The sequence below is a fragment of the Geotrypetes seraphini genome, chromosome 1 (genome assembly GCF_902459505.1).
Source record: "Geotrypetes seraphini chromosome 1, aGeoSer1.1, whole genome shotgun sequence".
Taxonomy (NCBI): domain Eukaryota; kingdom Metazoa; phylum Chordata; class Amphibia; order Gymnophiona; family Dermophiidae; genus Geotrypetes; species Geotrypetes seraphini.
This window is the reverse complement of record NC_047084.1, coordinates 488,988,917-489,007,230: the sequence shown is the minus strand read 5'-3', so window position 1 is coordinate 489,007,230 and position 18,314 is coordinate 488,988,917. Positions and strand designations below refer to the sequence as shown.

Sequence of the window (18,314 nt, the reverse complement as noted above, 5' to 3'; positions counted from 1 at the left end):
CAAGAAGAAATTAGATGAATCGTCTGGTAGCGCCAAAACGGTACCACCGCCCACATCACCTAAAATGTTCGTGAAGCCTTGAGTAGGCAAAATGGCATGTGCCAAAACCGAAAGCGCTGCTCCAAGAGAGGCAGGCAAACCAAGTGCCGATTCGGAGTCCATAGAGAAAATGTAAATATACTCCCAGGTTGTCTGCAGAAATGTGTAACCCCGAGAAACTAATTCAGCAGAATGGAATCCAGCCTACCCAATGCCCCCGTCTCGGGCACAATGTAGTAAGTGGAACAACATCCCTTAGTTCCCGAAGAACTACAAGAACTGTCCTGAGGACCAGTAACACTGAAAAGGGAAACACAAAACAGAGACTCTAAGAACAAACTGGAAACCTGAGGAAGATGCAAAGATGCAAGCATCCTGAAAAATCTTCACAGCCCCCTGACCCGACATTATAGCATCTTCTCCCTCATGAGAAAGCCTGAAGAGTCATTGGAAGAAGTCAAGATCCCCTCAGAATGAAGTGCAGAAGGTCAGGGAATGGCAGGATGAGACTGTAGGATCTGCAAGTAGATTCTCCTAGGAAAAATCAAGTTTCACAATGTAAAGAATATACTGGAACCATGAAAACAGTACTAACCCCATGCAACATGAGCGAAATACGTATGTCCTTTAAAGTGAATACGTACTAGACTCAATCAAGATGCTGCATCTACCGCCCCGTAGAAAACAGCATCCTTACAGGTATCAGACAAAGCTCACATCGCTAATGAGAGCTTCAGGGATGAGGCTAACAGCCACGTAGCGCATGATCCTCCGTGGGTTTGATAGAATAGGTAACTGGCTCCTGGTTAAAAGGAGCTGTACAGCCCTTCCTGTCTGGTCAGGGGGCCCGTCTAGCATGTGCCATGAGAAAATGGTGACAGGAGAAACCAGCGTGATAAGCATGGAAATCTGAAGTCCAGGAACCCTCATAAATAGAGAAAGAAAGTCCTGGCCGCAGGAAGATGCGCAGTGTCATTTTGCCCATAGAGACAGCCCGAACTTGGAAACTGTTTGTACTACCTTTATCAATACAAATTTTCAACTGCGGCTATAACACTCTTCAAGCCTTCCCTTGTAATATCTTGTTCAACATGCAAAAGTGCGGAAGGTCTCAAAACATTTTCAAAATAAACAGTAGCTTGTATCTCACGGACCTCAGTGGTACCGTCTGCATGCCCCTAAACTTTTAGAACATGCAGAATCAATGGCACCCCTAATCGTCATTGGTCCCTTATATTTTTTAACATTTTTAAAGATAATTTTGTTTTAAATTTATATTTCAAAAACGTATTACTTATCTTTAGCTACGCGGGTGGGTGTACGCACTCCCGTACCCCCACCTGTGTAGCTAAAGATAAGTAATACGTTTTTGAAATATAAATTTAAAACAAAATTATCTTTAAAAATGTTAAAAAATATAAGGGACCAATGACGATTAGGGGTGCCATTGATTCTGCATGTTCTAAAAGTTTAGGGGCATGCAGACGGTACCACTGAGGTCCGTGAGATACAAGCTACTGTTTATTTTGAAAATGTTTTGAGACCTTCCGCACTTTTGCATGTTGTACTACCTTTAGGCATATATATCCTGTGCCACTACTAGACACATGCAGCACAGCACAGAGGCCCAAATAAAGACAGTTACCAACAGTGTTCCCGCTAAGCTGCGTTGGTCTGCGCTCGCGCACAAAATATTACATCGCAGCGCAAAGTTTCTCTTCACAGCGCACACACGCGTCGGTAAGGTAAGGGGACGCATTGGGGGGATTGCACTTCCCCACAATTGCCATGCTTCGGTTCCTCTTCTTCCTTCCTTCCTCCCCCCCCCCCCCGCGGGACCCTGCGGCACCATCAACTCTTACTCCCTCTAATGTCGGCCCTGCAGCTCCAGACTTCCTCGCACCTTCTCCCCTCCCCCTTTGGATCGCTATTATTTTAAATGTTATAGCCGCGGAGCTGTATCCATCAGTGGAGATGTCTAACCTCGGCCTGCCCCGGAACTCTTACTGCAACAGTGACTTCCTGTTCCTGCCTAGACGGGCGTCTGCTGCAGTAAGAGTTCCGGGGCAGGCCGAGGTTAGACATCTCCACTGATGGATACAGCTCCGCGGCTATAACATTTAAAATAATAGCGATCCAAAGGGGGAGGGGAGAAGGTGCGAGGAAGTCTGGAGCTGCAGGGCCGACATTAGAGGGAGTAAGAGTTGATGGTGCCGCAGGGTCCCGCGGGGGGGGGGGGGAGGAAGGAAGGAAGAAGAGGAACCGAAGCATGGCAATTGTGGGGAAGTGCAGAGCTGCAGGGAAGAGTGTTGCGGTACCCAGCTGGAGGGAGAAGGAAGATGAGGGAGGGAATTAAAGGAGATGCCAGGGCTTGGAGCGTAGGAGGAAGGTATGCCAGTCTAAGGGAAAAGGAAGGGGGAGATGTGAGAGCATGGAGGGGGAGCGAAAGATGGAAGAAAAGGAAAGGAGAGAGATGCCAGAGAATCAGGGAAGGGGAGATACCAGACTATGAGGAGAGGTGTGGGAGAGGGAAGGCGAGGAGAGAGATGCCAGACCAATGGGGTGAAAGGAGAGATGGAAGGGGGAGGCATACAGTTTCTGGAAGGGGCATAGAAGGAGAGAAGATGCCATATAGGGGAAGAGAGACGGCAGACAGTGGATGGAAGGAAGAGAGTTACAAGAAGATGAGGAAAGGAGAAACCACAGAAGACAAAGGTAGAAAAAAATTTCTATTTATTTATTGCTTTAGGAGACATGTGTCACTGTTTCTGTGAAGCATTGTATGCAGAGTCCAGCTTCTTGCTGGTTCAATTTAACCTTTGTCTATGTATTTTTATTTTATCCCCCCTTTTACAAAACTGTGAAGCGTTTTTAGCACCAGCCTTGGTGGTAGCAGCTCTGATGCTCAGAATTTTATGAGCATCAGAGCTGTTACCTCCGTAGCTAAAATCCACACTACAGTTTTGTAAAAGAGGGAGGGGTTAGTTTGTGATTACATATTCCTTACTAGGCGAAGGTGTTTTCTGTGTTCTGTGTGTTCGAAAGACATGGTTTTCTGTTAGGATTGACGGTGTAGGATTGATCTGTGCTGGTCTGGCTTGTTTAGTTTTACAATGGGTGTATTGATGTACTGCTCACTGCAATATGTAAGATGCTGCCTTTTCCTAGGTACTCATGTGTGACGTGTGGTTTGTTACTAAAAATCATGTTTTTCTTACAGATGGGGGGGGTGCCAAAAAATGATGGGCCCCGGATGTTACATATGCTAGGTACGCCACTGTATGTAAAGATACCAGAAAGCTGGCGTAGCAAAAACTTCTAAGTTTTGAGTATTTAACCCTCCCACAATCTCACGGGCACTCGTTTCAAGTTTATTGAGATTTTGATTTAAACGCAATATCAAATATTTTCAATGCGTATAACAAAAATAAATTTGGGGAAATAAATAAAACCATTTGAACCAGTGTTCCCGCTAAGCTGCGCTGGCGTGCGCTGGCGCACAAAATATTACATCGCAGCGCACACGTTTCTCGTCACAGCGCACGATCGGAAGAGGCGTACGGCAGATGGCAGGGCGGCGAGAGGAGAATCGGGCGAGTTGGCTCATAACTTGCTGGCGCCCGATATTTTTGGCTCACGGTGAAAAAAGTTTGCTCACAACACCCGCCCGCTTAGAGGGAACACTGGTTACCAACAGACAAAGACTCAATCTGCAAGGACCCCAAGAAAGACAATGAGATACCTGTGTGAAATACAGGGCACTATCTTACTGCTGATCTCACCATGCCGTGAGTTGCCGTATGTCGCCCCAGTCCGGAGACAAACCGAGACTGAGTGACCTAGCCCAGGTCAGAGTCTCTCTGGTAAACCCCGTGAGTGCTAACCCCAGAGTCCGATTAAACAAGCAGCTTCCTTCAAGGGAGTACAGCAGGAACACAGACAGACATAAATCTGCCCAAGCTTGTCCCAAAGCTGGTGAAACCCATACAACTTGTCTGAACCAGAAAGGAGAGAAGCCCCAGCATACCCTGACCAAAGTCAGATGGAAACAAACTACCAGAACGCTGCAGCTCTCCCGCCATTGCCGGAGACCCAAGCGCACGCCTGATTCTCGCCGACACGTGGTCGCTGCATCAACGCTCCTAGAAACAGTCGGATTCGAGCCCTGCAAAATTTACCCTGCCGCAGCTTGCATAGAAAGAAAATCAGACTCGGGGAATAACCAGAAGAATGGCCCACAGCGCCGAAAAAAAACCATGTCCCATCTCATGCGCCTGCTATAAACCGGCACCTGCACAATCAGCTGCACATGGCCATGACAAACACCGATGAAAGAGAGCCTCAGAATAAACAGGACTACTGCTGCACTGAAACCCAGCAATGAGAACAAGTACGAGCATGAAATTGCATCGCTACTGCCGCGCTGTAACCAACAAGGAAACCAAGCGCGTGCATGCAAAGGGCGGGAAGTCCCGGCTCCCTCCACGGATTTCTAGTCATAAAACTTAGCCTCAATAAAATATCCATACCTTAAATGTACGATGACTGAACCCACAGTACTAAGACTCCCAAACAGAACCTGAAGTTCAAACAACCGTAAAAGCCAGGCATACTCTCAAGCTTGTTGTTAGGGCCGGTTGAAGCCAGTTTGCAGCAAAAGCATGGCAGAATGTAGCAACTGTGGTCTCCTTTTTTTTTTAAACAGAGAAGGGAAAGAAGAAAAAAAATTGACTCAGACCCTCTAGCAATGGAGGGAGGGTGAGGCAGGGACCTGCGGGGGACCAGGTGTAACCCCTAAAGCCGGCACCGTTCAGCTGGACACCCCTGTCTCACTGAAGAGAAAATCTCAACAGGAGAAATAGCATTGCCAGTTCACTGAAGAGAAACCTCAACAGGAGAAACAGAATGGCATTCTCACTGAAGAGAAACCTCAACAGGAGAAAATAAAGTTCCAGTCACAGCCAGAATTCAGGAGCTAGTTGAATAGCGACCTTTTCCTGCTGGGAGATAGAGAATACTGGATAAACAGGAGGAGTGCCAGCCAATAGGACCACCTGTTAATCAGTTTCTCTATCTCCGCCTGCTGGTAGATGTGAGCTATCCCATTGGTCTCTGGATTCATCTGCTGCGGAGGAAGCTCTGGTGAAACTTAAGTGAAATGAAGAGAGTATCCTTCCCTGATGGTAAGCTCCCAGAGGTCAGATGTAATTGTCCATCGGTTATAAAAATGATGGAGATGACCTCCTATAGGGGGAAAAGGAGACAAACAGAACAGTGGAGGTTATACTCTGTTGTAAACAGTCAAAAAGGCTGCGAAGCCTTAGGTGCAGCAGAAGGTTGAGGTTTGTGTTGCTTCTGAGGTTGCTGTTTTTTCAGAGGAGGGTGAGTATAAGGAGCTGGCTTTGGAGCAAAATGCTTTGATAGATAAGAGCAGGGCGTGCAGGTTTGGCAGGAGCTGGCTTTGGCTTAGGTCTGACTATAGAAGCAAAGGATTTTTCATGGTCAGAATTTCTTGGTGGCTGTCTCGATGGATTCATCAAAGAGATCGTTGCCCTCACAAGGAATGTTAGCTAAGCGGTCTTTAAGATTAGGGTCCATGTCAATGGTATGAAACCAGGCAAAACAACGCATAGCTACAGAGCAAGCAGCCGCTTGGGCAGACAACTCGAAGGCATCATAAGATGACTGGAGGAGATGCAAACGGAGTTGAGAGAAATAAGCAAGGACTTCCTGAAACTCAAAATGCATTTGGGTATCCAAATAATTCAAAAACTTTGGTAGTAGGAGAAGTAAGGAATCCAAAGTAAGTGATGAATTGAAAATTATAATTGAGGACATCATAGCAATCTGGTAGATGCGACGTCCGAATTTGTCCATAGTTTTCCCTTCCAGGAGGAACGGTGGCATAAATCTTGGAAGGATGGGACCTCTTCAAGGAAGACTCGACAAGCAGGGACTGATGAGATAACTGAGTTGTCAAACCCTTTGCGATGCACAGTCTTATACCTAGAGTCCAATTTTCCTGGAACAGCTGGTATGGAAAAAGGTGTTTCCATGCACCGACCAAAAGTCTGATTCAAAAGCTTATGAAGTGGAAGCTTAAGAGACTCTGCCGGAGGTTGAGGAAGATGCATGACTTCTAGATACTCCTTGGAAAATTTGGCCTTTCTTTGATATTATTTGATATTGTAAAATGTATTAAATTTATAAATTAAAAAAAGAAAATTTGGAGCCAGTATCTAATTGAAGATCCAAGTCCACATCCATCTGACGAAGGAAAGATGAGAAAGATAGTTGATCTGCCAATGCTTTGCCTCGAGAAGGACTCGAGGAAGTCGAGGCAGCCTGTGTCGAAGATGAAGCTTCCTTAAGGAATCGTAGGGGTAATACTTGTTTAGACACTAGTGGAAGTCAGAAAATTGCTCAAATCCAAAACTATATAGACTGACCTCTCTTTCAAAGCCAGTAACCTTAGCATGAACCGTGGTCAGCAAAATATGAGTCACTCAGAAACGTGAAACTCTTCAAGGGAGGAACGCTCCCCCCTAGAGATGGATCAGAGTTTGCCTTCCAGTCATTGCAACTGTGTCAATGCTGGTCACGCTCCATGTTTGGTTACAAAAAATAATTAAATAAAGGTTACCATCTTGCAACTTCTTGTGTGAGTTTTCTTATTTTTTCTCTTTTTCACAACATAAACATCACTCTATAGGTTGTAAATAATGTGATGACTTAACTTCGTATCGGGTAGGGGGTCTCTACGTGGTCCCGTTTCGATTGCTTCTTCAGAAGACCCGAATCAAAATCGCTATAGAAATCCTTAATTCAGCACTGAAGAAGCAATCGAAACGGGGCCACGTAGAGACCCCCTACCCGATACGAAGTTAAGTCATCACATTATTTACAACCTATAGAGTGATGTTTATGTTGTGAAAAAGAGAAAAAATAAGAAAGAACTCACACAAGAAGTTGCAAGATTGTAACCTTTAATTATTTTTTGTAATCAAACATGGAGCGTGACCAGCATTGACACAGTTGCAATGACTGGAAGGCAAACTCTGATCCATCTCTTGGGGGGGGGGGGGGAGCGTTCCTCCCTTGAAGAGTTTCATGTTTCTGAGTGACTCATTTTGCTGACCACAGTGAAGATGAAGCTTCAGCAGGGAAAAAGGCATCAAAGGAACCTGGTGACTTGGATGAGGCAATCGAAACCGGGATATCCTCGAGGTCCGGCATTGGAGATCTCGAACGAGGAGTCGGTGGTCTGGTCGAGGTTGGAGTAGATTGAGGCTTTGAGGAAGATGGTCTGTCTTGCGAAGAAGAACTATGCCTGGAAGGATGCCTCGATGAAGGCCTCGAACGTCTGTGAGAACTGTCTGGAACCAGATCGAGGAGACTTTGCCTCGGAGACTAGAGCAGCTGATGTCACCTTGAGGATTCCTGTCGAGGCACTCGCAAAGAATCTGCTCCTTGCTTCACGTGCTTGGATGCCAGACCAGACACTCAGAGACTCTGCTCCCTGCAAAGAGTGTATAAGTTTAGATAGGGGCAAAGGAAGTGGCTTGACCTCGCGGGAGTTTGCTGAATGCCCAGGCTGGATAAGAGGAAGCAGTTTTGATCCCATGTTAGTAAGGAACTGAATAAACTGCTTCTCTAACATGGACTGGAAAGAAGCCGGCAAGGATGGATCTGTGTTTGAAACCAGACCACCTGTTTTGGCTGGAGGTTCCTTTGAGGTAGTGTGAGTGTGCTTCGACCTGGGAGTCTTAGACACTTTAATCACTACTGGTGGAGCTGACTGTTGAGCTATCTGACCTGAGGAAACAGGGGAAGATACAGCAGATGACGTCGAAGAAAGAGCCACTGCAAATGACAAAGGTCTGATGAGGCTCAAGGTGGAAGCAGTAGGTGCAAGAGGGGCCTCGGTAGGAGTCGAGGCCAAGGACGCCTTTGAAGTCGAGGGACCAGTAGAAAACTCCATCTCGAAGAGCTTGTCCACCAAAATACAACGACGCTTGAAGGCACGAGGCTGAAGTGTTTGGCGAGACAGCCACGACCTAGGATGATGTTTCGGCCCAAGGCACTTGAGGCAGCGTCCGTGAGAGTCCGTAAGAGAGATTGTGTGCTGACACTTGCTACACCTCTTTAAGCCCGTGGCAGGCTGGGACATAAAAGGAAAAATAGCCGCAGGATCGAAGCCCTCAGGCTGTGGCCGAGCGGCCTGTCCTGAAAAACGGATAGAAGAAAATTTTTTTTTTACCAAAAATAAAAGAAAAAACAGCGATTCGTGAAGAAAAAAATAAACCGTGGTTCAGAGAAGGAACCAAGTTAAACGCAGAGAGTCAAAGGCGGACTTCTCAGCTTCGCGGAAAACTGAGGAGACGCGCCCTGCGCTGGGCAGGAAGGCGCATGCGCAGTGCGGGCGACTCAAAACTTCAAGTTTCTTCAAGCAAGTCTGCTTGTGAGGTGTCCGCATCCGGGCTCCGATGACGTCACCCATATGCGAGAATACCAGCCTGCTTTTCCTGGGATAAAAGTACTACCTCCATGCAACATGAGCGAAACACATGTCATTTAAAGTGAATACGTACTAGATACAATCAAGTTGCGTCCTAACAGGTTTCAGACAAAACTCACATCGTTAATGAGAGCTTCAGGAATGAGGCTAACAGCCCCATAGTGCGTGCTCCTCCGTGGGTTTGATAGAATAGATAACTGGCTCCTGGTTAGAAGGAGCTGTACAGCCCTTCCTGTCTGGTCAGGGGGGTCCATCTAGCATGTGCCATGAGAAAATGGCGATAGGCGATACCAGGGTGATAAGCATGGAAATCTGAAGTCCAGGCCCCTTCAGAAATAGAGAAAGTCCTGGCCGCAGGAAGCTGCCAAGTGTCATTAGGCCCATAGAGACAGCCTGAACTTAGAAACTGTTTGTACTACCTTTAGGCATATATATCCTATGCCACTACTAGACACATGCAGTGCAGCACAGAGGCCCAAATAAGGACAGTTACCAACAAAGGCTCAATCTACAGGGACCCCAAGAGAGACAATGAGATACCCATGTATCTTACTGCTGATGTCACTGTGCTGTGATTTGCCGTATGTCGACCCAGTCTGGAGACAAACTGAGGCTGGGTGACCTAGCACAGGTCAGTCTCTGGTAATCCCCTGGAGTGCTACCCCCAGAGTCTGATTAAACTAGCAGCTTCCTTCAAGTGAATTAGGCAGTAAGACAGAAATCTGCCCAAGCTTGTCCCAAAGCTTGTGAAAAACGTACAACTTGTCTGAACCAGAAAGGAGAGAAGCCGCAGCATACCCTAACCAAAGTTAGCTGGAAATAGACTACCGGAACGCTGCAGCTCTCCCGCCATCGCTGGAGACCCAAGCGCGTGCCTGATTCTCGCCGACACATGGTCGCTGCATCAACGCTCCTAGAAAGTCTGATTCAAGCCCTGCAAAATTTACCCTGCCACGGCCTACATAGAAAGAAAATCAGACTCTGGGAATAACTAGAAGAACGGTGCGGTGCTTAACACATCACCGGAAAACACATGTCCCATCTCATGAGCGTTGCTATAAACTGGCACCTGCACAATCAGCTGCACATGGCTGTGACAAACACCGACGAAAGAGCCTCAGAATAAACATGACTACTACTGCTGCACTGAAACCCAACGAGGAGAACAAATGCGAGCATGAAATCGCACTGCTACTGCCGCGCTGTAACCAACAAGAAAACCAACCGCGTGCACGCAAAGGGCAGGAAAGTCCTGTCTCCCTCAGATTTCTAGTCAAACTTAGCCTCAAAATATCTATTCTTTACATGTACGTTGACCAAACCCATAGTACTAAGACTCCCAACAGAACCTGAAGTTCAAACAGTAAAAAAGCATACTCACAAGCTTGTTGTTAGGGCCGGTTGAAGCCAGTAAGAGCTGGTTGTGCAGCAATAACAGGGTAGAATGTAAATGGTCTTTTTTTTTTTTAAGATAAGGGGAAAAAAAAAGACCCAGTCAGACCCTCTAGCAATGGAGGGAGGGTAAGGAAGGGACCTGGGGGGCCAGGTGTAACCCCTAAAGCCGGCACCGTTCAGCCGGACACCCCTGTCTCATTGAAGAGAAACCTCAACAGAAGAAAATTTTCCAGTCACAGCCAGAATTCAGGAGCTAGTTGAATAATGACCATCACCTGCTGGGAGATAGAGCATACTGAAGATACAGGAGGAGTGCCAGCCAATAGGACCACCTGTTAATCAGTTTCTCTATCTTCACCTGCTGGTAGATGTGTGCTATCCCATTGGTCTCTGGATTCATCTGCTGCTGTTAAGGAAACAGTTTTGAGACTTTGAAATTACCTTGCTTTGAAATTGCCTTGCTTTGAACTAAATATTTTTTATTTGGAGGTTTTTTGCCCATGATAGTAACTAGTCCTGCTTAGTGTTTGCAATTCAGTTATCACACTGCACACTGGGACTTTGAAGCTTCCTCCAATTTTTGCATGAATGTGTTTCTGAACTTCCACCGGTTTGTTTTAGTTTATCCAGTAGAAGAGACCACTTTTGAAGATTTTAGACATTGGAAATAGTGATAGAAATGTAGTCTGGTATTCATTAATTTTTAAGCTAGGGCCACTTGGATTCTATGAGCTGAAAGAGAACTGCCAATGCTTCCATGCAAAGCCATGACACTGCTGACTAGTGATGCCCAATTCAGGGAAAAAAAAAATGATTAGATTCAGCCTATTAAATTGAATTTGATTCAATTTTCCTACCCTATTGTTTTTTTTCCAAACATCTTGGTGGGTTTATTTTATAGCTCTTCACCCCTTTATAGCCTCTTTACACCACAGCGCCAGTGTGGATAGGAGGGGGCAAAGGGGTGAACAAAAACAAAGACTTCTGTTAAATCCTAGCTCACTTTCATGGTTTAACACCAGCTCTGGCAAGATACACATTTCAAATCTGACATTGTAATAACAAGAGATAAAATTTTCTACTTGTTGTCTGGTCATTATTCAATCATATTGGTCCCAGGGTCTCCTGCCCAGTTGTAGTTTCCTTCTCTCTCTGTGCTAACCATCCATTTTCCATCTATGTCCTCCACTTCCATTTCTCTTCCCTCCCCCAGAGGTCTGGCATATTTTCTTTTTCATCTCCATCCCCGCAGCTGCAGCGATGGCCCCCACCATCCCCAGATCCACCATCTCCCTTTTCTCAACTACCCTTCATCCAGCATCTATCCCTCCTCCACCACTCCAGGGTCCATTAGCCCTTTCTCTTCAACTATCCTGTCCAATATCTCTATCCCCCATCCCCCTCCACACCATCCCTTGCGTCCAACTTCTCTCCCTTCCTGTTCCTTCCCTCCCTCCATCCCATTATCCTACCATCTCTCTCCCTCTCCTGTTTAGAGGCATTTTCTTCCCTCTATCTAGTATATGCACATCTCTGAACACCCCTTCCCTCCCTCCATGTACTTCTACACCAGCCCCCCCCCCCGAAGGCCTGCATGTTCCCTCCATCTTTGCAGTGTCCTCCAGCTTACCCCCTGATTTCCTGCCGTTACCTTAAGATACCAGTAATTATGGCAGCCTGCAGAGGATTGCCGGTGCTGTAGCGATCCTTGCAGGCTGCCATCTGCCTCCGCAGCATGTTCCCTCTTGCTACAGTCCCACCCCTCCTGACATCAGGTGCAGGATCGCAGCAGAGGGAACGTGCTGCTGAGGACAACCGCAGCCTGCAAGGATCGCTACAGCACCGTTGCAGGTTGCCATAATTACCAGTATCTGAAGGTAAGAGTGGGAGGCCAGGGGGAAGCTGGAAGAGCACCTAAGCACTGCAGCACTTCCCGACTGATCCTACCTCCTTGCCCTCTAAAGCAGGAACGGCAGTGGATGGCCAGCAAGAGGCAGCGCTGCCGCTCCTGCTTTTAGGAGATCTGAAGGATGGGGAGGAGGGTTGGGCACTGAATTGGTGAGGCAGAATTTTTAAAAAATATGAATCAATTCAAATCGATTCACCTGAAGTGAAATCTGTGAATTTATTTTGAATCAGAATCAGGCAGCACTACTACTGACCAATATGTCAGTTTGAGCCATCCCTACCAACCCACCTTCAAACTTAATTGAGGAACACCAAGGTTGTGAGTCGTTTCCAAATGTATTGTCTTGTTTACTGAGAAATACTGTCCTTAAGCATGCAGCTCTTCTCTAATCTTCCCCTGTACTGAGCCTGGGTAAATTCAGAAGCAAACAAAGGCAATGGGGCTACCCCATAGGTCGCCAGGGGTTGCCATCAGCCCCCAGGGCTTGCACTGAACACTGGTTTTATGTGGTCAGTTAAACAAGTTGTAAACAATTATATCTAATCAGTGAATTTCAACTGCATGGGACACAAGTGTCAAACCAAAATGGAACTATGAAGACTGAAGAGGACATGGCGACTGATAAGAGGGAATCAGTGATAACTGGTTAAACTCTGGAGCCATTGTGGGCCACATGGAACTGGTAAGTTATCTTTACAGCTTACTTCAAAAAAGGGAGCAATATTCCTGCAAGGTCCACACCAAGTGGCAGTGAAGTCTATCACTACAAGTTTATCGCCAGCATCCTTCATAATCTGGTTGAATTCATCCTGTAATGGATAGAAAAAAAAAAGTTAGTGTGATACAGTAATATGAAAAGCTTCATACCTCCCGTATGGCTGCTATTGCATATCACACTGAATGGCACCTGATCTTCAAAACAAAATGCAATATTTATGAAGGTTCCCTTTGATAAAGATTTTAAATAAATTTAGCCAATACATGTGAAAACTGCCCCCACAGTTACTCTTTGACAAAAAAAACTTTGATAATTAGATTCAGCTGATTAAACACAGCCAAGTTCATTTGTAAACAGCCCTATTGAATCCAAGCCTTATTATGGTAAAATGCATCAGAACATGCCTTCAGAAGCCTGAATATGTTCCAACGTGTGAAGTTTAGGTCAAATTTAGAGGTTGCTCATGGTCCTACATCCTTATACTGTGGCTAGCTATTCATAACAATGTGGTTAGAAACAACACAGTTAGGTGTTATCCAGGGACAGCAGGCAGATATTCTCTACATGTGGGTGACGTCATCCATGGAGCCCCGACGCGGACAGCTTTTCAAGCAAACTGAACTGAAGACCATGAGGAGGGGATGCGCCCTCTAGTGGAGCAGGAAGGCACACACATGCGTGGTGCAGCACCAGCAAACTTGAAATCTTCAATCAAGTTTGCTTGAAAAGCTGTCCGCGTCGGGGCCCTGTGGATGATGTCACCCACATATAGAGAATATGCTGCCTGCTTGTCCTGGAATAAAGTTACTTACGGTAATATTGGTTGGATACTAAATTGCTATTTTGAAGCTGTTGAGTTTTGACTTTGTTAATACAGCTGCAAAGCTGAAAGTTTAGCAATAGGCAGTTGAAAACCAAGTTGATATCACGTTAGGATAAAAACTAAGAATGTCAAAGCCTAGAAGCAGTGCTGAGGTATGGCTGCTAGGGAGGGGCACTGATTTACTGTCCTAATTCACATCTTCCAATCAATGGTTATGTTTGATAGATGTACTTGCACACTGACAGACTTGCTTTGAAAGGCACAGCTCATCTGACCCATGTTCAAAGCCTTGGAAATTTGGCCGTGTGCAAGAATACCACATCAGTGAATAGACTCAGGGATTCACATATTTTATGAATATGAGGAGCTAAAAGAACTGGCACAGATGCAATAAACACGATCTGTGAATAAGAAGCCTTCAAAGAATGTCTTGTCCATCCTTTAAGCTGCTACCAATGATTAGTTCTAGTTACATTGAAAATTGATCAAGCAGAGTCAATGTTTCATTATGCAGCATGGCTAGCATACTGTACTTGCAGAGGATAGAATGCAAGATTTAGTAAGTTTGCAGCCAAAGTAGAGTCAGAAAATTAGTTCTACACACATACAACTGCTACTCTTCTCCCTCTAATGCAGGGGTGTCAAAGTCCCTCCTTGAGGGCTGCAATCCTGTTGGGTTTTCAGGATTTCCCCAATGAAAATGCATAAGATCTATTTGCATGCACTGCTTTCATTGTATGCTAATAGATCTCATGCATATTCATCGGGGAAATCTTGAAAACCCAACGGATTGCAGCCCTCAAGGAGGGACCGACACCCTTACTCTAATGGATTATCCAATTCAAAGAATATTGCTGAAGTTGGACAGCTCAAATTCAGATGACAATTTTGAAGTTAGCAGAATCCCTTGTTCCAGTTCAGTCAAAACGTCCAAATGAAGTCTCAGAATGAGAAGCAGAAGCCTTGTTGCTCAGTTCAGAAAGATCTATCCAACGTGCTCCAAACCCACACCAATGAATATGGATTGATTGTAGACTACTGTTCAGCATTCACAAAAAATTTTGTTTTGGAAGAGTATTGCAAGATGTATGGGTTTTTTTTATATTTTGTATGTTGACATTGCTTTGGTTTAAAACAGTATATAATTTTAAATATACTATGGAATAATGACAGTTACCAAATCACTGAACACTGAAAAAAATGCATAATAAATTAAACTGAAAATAGGCTTGTTGGCCTAAGTAGTTCAGTCTATTTTAACTTTTCCCATGTGCATTTACTCACAATTTAGGTTCAGATGGACTAAATTCTGTACTTGCATTTTATTTATGTATTAAAATTTAAAAAGTTGTTGCACGACCTAAAATGTTCACCAAAATGCAAATATCCTGACTTCAAATACACCTTTGAACTCCCCCTAAAATTACAGGTCAGGAATCTTAGGACACTTACTCACTACTCCTACAAATTCAAACATCCTATCTATCTTAGTCAGCTGCAAAAACTTAAATCTGCAAAACCTTCCATTTTTATGCATATAACAAGACTGAAAAGTGAGCTACAAAAATTGTAACAAAACATGAACCAGCCATTCCTTCCCAAGAAATTTGAAGCAAAAGTATTCTGTAACTTTGTAAAATGAAAACAGAAGTATTAATGGGCAAAACTCAGCTAGCGATCTGATAAGTAGTCACCCATGATGTGCATCTTGTAAGTCTTGGGTGATTGAAGTGTAAAAAAATCCAAATTACACTGAATGTACAGGAATAAAAAAGTATGTAGCATAAACAATTTAAAAATAACCTGTGCTTCCACTGGGAGCCAGTATAATTCACTGACGGCATTACATGTTTGATTCAGAACACAGCTGTTCACTTAATTTGGGCAGAATTGAAGTAAGCCTTTTAAAATGCTTCTTACAACCTGCTAGATAGATTATGAGTGCAATACTCAAGGGAAGAGTCAAACTGAAAGTGCTGGTACAGGACACAAAACTGCAGAAACTTCCTGTGCATTGGAAAAATGGGAATATGAAGAAATGCCTCCGTAAGATGCAGGGAGGCCACAAACTCCCCAAGTGCCACTGAAATGATGATGGAACACACCATCTCCATGCAGAAGCAGGGTACTTGTCAGTGCCGTATTGACTGCTCTGAGATCCAGAATCAATCTCCAATCTTCAGAACCTCTTTGGAATGATGAAGTATATAGAACATCTCCCAGAGCCCAAATTGCCCTCTGGCACAGGCTCAATTACTGCAAGATCCAACAGTCTGCAGACTGTGACCTGAACCCAAAACACCTTCTTAGGGCAGCCTGCAAGAGAATCTAGAACAGTGGTCCCCAACCCTATACTGGAGGACCAAGCCAATCAGGTTTTCAGGCTAGCCCCAATGAATATGCATAAGAGAGATTTGCATATAATGGCGGCGGCGCTCAAGTGTGACAAATCTAGCTCTCCGTCTAGCTAGGAAGAGCAGTAAGACCCTATGCAGGAGAGATGACCAGGTTGGCTCTGCCGAGTGCAATAGCGCTGACTTCCCTTGTACTGACATTGTTGAGCCAGACAGCGACTGCCAGGGAGAGTTCAGTCCAGTTGCAGGTTACTCTCCCAAGCCTGCTATTAGAGCTCAAAGAAACCTAAGAGCCAGGGAACTACATCTCCCAGAATGCCAGGGAACTGGCAGGAAGCTGTCATAGAAACATAGAAGATGACGGCAGAAAAGGGCTACAGCCCATCAAGTCTGCCCACTCTGCTTACCCACCCCCTGTCTATGCCCTAATGACCCAATTTCCTTATCTTGACCCTCATAGGGATCCCACATGGGCATCCCATTTATTCTTAAAGTCTGGCACGCTGTCTGCCTCGATCACCTGCACTGGAAGCTTGTTCCAATGATCAACCACTCTCTCTGTGAAGAAATACTTTCTGGTGTCGCCATGAAATTTTCCGCCCCTGAGTTTGAGCGGGTGCCCTCTTGTGGCCGAGGGTCCCTTGAGAAAGAAAATATCATCTTCCACTTCGACACGTCCCGTGAGGTACTTAAATGTTTCGATCATGTCTCCCCTCTTCCTACGTTCCTCAAGAGTGTAGAGCTGCAATTTGTTCAGTCTCTCTTCGTACGAGAGACCCTTGAGCCCCGAGATCATCCTGGTGGCCGTCCGTTGAACCGATTCAATTCTGCGCACATCTTTACTGTAATGTGGCCTCCAGAATTGCACACAGTACTCCAGATGAGGTCTCACCATGGCCCTATACAACGGCATTATGACTTCAGGCTTTCGGCTGACGAAACTTCTATTGATACAACCCAATATCTGCCTTGCCTTAGATGAAGCCTTCTCCACTTGATTGGCAGTTTTCATGTCTGCACTGATGATTACTCCTAAATCTCGTTCTGCTGAAGTCCTAGTTAAAGTTTCTCCGTTCAAGAAGTACGTCCTGCATGGATTTCCGCTTCCAAGGTGCATGACCTTACATTTCTTAGCATTGAAGCCTAGCTGCCAGGTTGAGGAACAACTTCCCAATGTAAGCAGGTCCTGCGCCATATAATTCTGTAAACTGCATTCACTTACTATATTACATAGTTTGGCGTCATCGGCGAATAGTGTTATTTTACCTTGAAGCCCTTGAGTCAGATCCCCTATGAATATGTTGAAAAGGAGTGGACCCAGGACCGAGCTCTGCGGCACTCCACTGGTCACCTCCGATGTTTTAGAGAGGGTACCATTAACCACCACCCTCTGAAGTCTGCCACTCAGCCAATCATTGACCCATGCAGTTAGTGTCTCTCCTAACCCCATCGATTCCATCTTGCTTAGCAGCCTGCGGTGTGGGACACTGTCAAAAGCTTTCCTGAAGTCCAGGTACACGACGTCCAAAGACTCTCCCAAGTCTAACTTTCTTGTTACCCAGTCAAAGAAGCTGATGAGATTGGATTGGCAGGACCTACCCTTGGTGAATCCATGCTGACTGGGATCCCGAAGATTCCCTTCATTCAAGATCGTGTCCAATTTGCTTTTAATTAGTGTTTCCATGAGTTTGCACACTATTGATGTGAGACTCACCGGTCTATAATTCGCAGCCTCTGCCCTGCAACCCTTTTTATGCAGAGGAACGACATTAGCTAATTTCCAGTCCAGGGGAACTTTCCCCTTACTTAGGGAGAGATTGAATAGCTCAGCCAACGGTTTCGCCAGGACATCGCTCAATTCTCTGAGCATTCTTGGGTGCAAATTGTCTGGTCCCATGGCTTTGTTCACCTTGAGTCTTGCCAGTTCACTGTAAACTTCACCTGGTGTGAACTCAAAATTCTGAAATTCAGCTAAGCAGACAGCTGCAGAGGGAGCTTTCTCCCTTTCCCCTCTTCAGAGCAGGGAGGGGCTAATTGGGGCCTGTTAAAACAGGGCAGCTGAGACCCAGAGAAGGGAGGAGCAGGGACAAGAGCTGCAGAGAGCACGGGACTTCAGAAGGAGAGGGTCTGAGAGCAGGCAGACCAAGAGCACCAGCAGACCAAGGCACCAGCAGTAGCTGCCTACTAAAACGGAACCAGCAGCCTGGGATATTCAGGAGGTGGGTGAAATGCCTCCTAACCCTGCTACTGAATCTAACTCAATGCCAGAAGCTATGGTAATTGGAGAAGGCATATTTAAGTTCCCTGAAGCTGTAGAGGTTATGCAGATTGATTGAGCCTGTAAATTTATGTTTCTCTCTCGATCTACTGATCTGCTGACTCAAAGGATTTGTGTTTTGGGACATAAGAAAGCAGTGTTTTGGAAAAGCATGTACAGAGGCAAAAGTATTTGAAATTGTTTCATGCTGGTAGCAGGATACGTTTCTGTCTGTGCTGATTATTGTGCTCCATTCAGCTGTGTTGCTTAGAGTGGTTGCCATGGAGACCAGTAGCAGATT

At 45.5% G+C, this 18,314-nt stretch overlaps 1 protein-coding gene across 2 annotated transcripts in view; it reads right to left on the bottom strand.

The window, feature by feature from the left end:
* The window catches only part of LOC117351338 (thioredoxin-like), a 68,032-nt gene that overhangs the window by 25,250 nt on the left and 24,468 nt on the right, over positions 1 to 18,314 (bottom strand). For both annotated transcript variants that reach the window (XM_033926521.1, XM_033926530.1), the window contains exon 2: positions 12,566 to 12,670. In XM_033926521.1, coding sequence (XP_033782412.1) covers positions 12,566 to 12,670 — 105 coding nt within the window. The remainder of the gene's footprint in view (positions 1 to 12,565; positions 12,671 to 18,314) is intronic.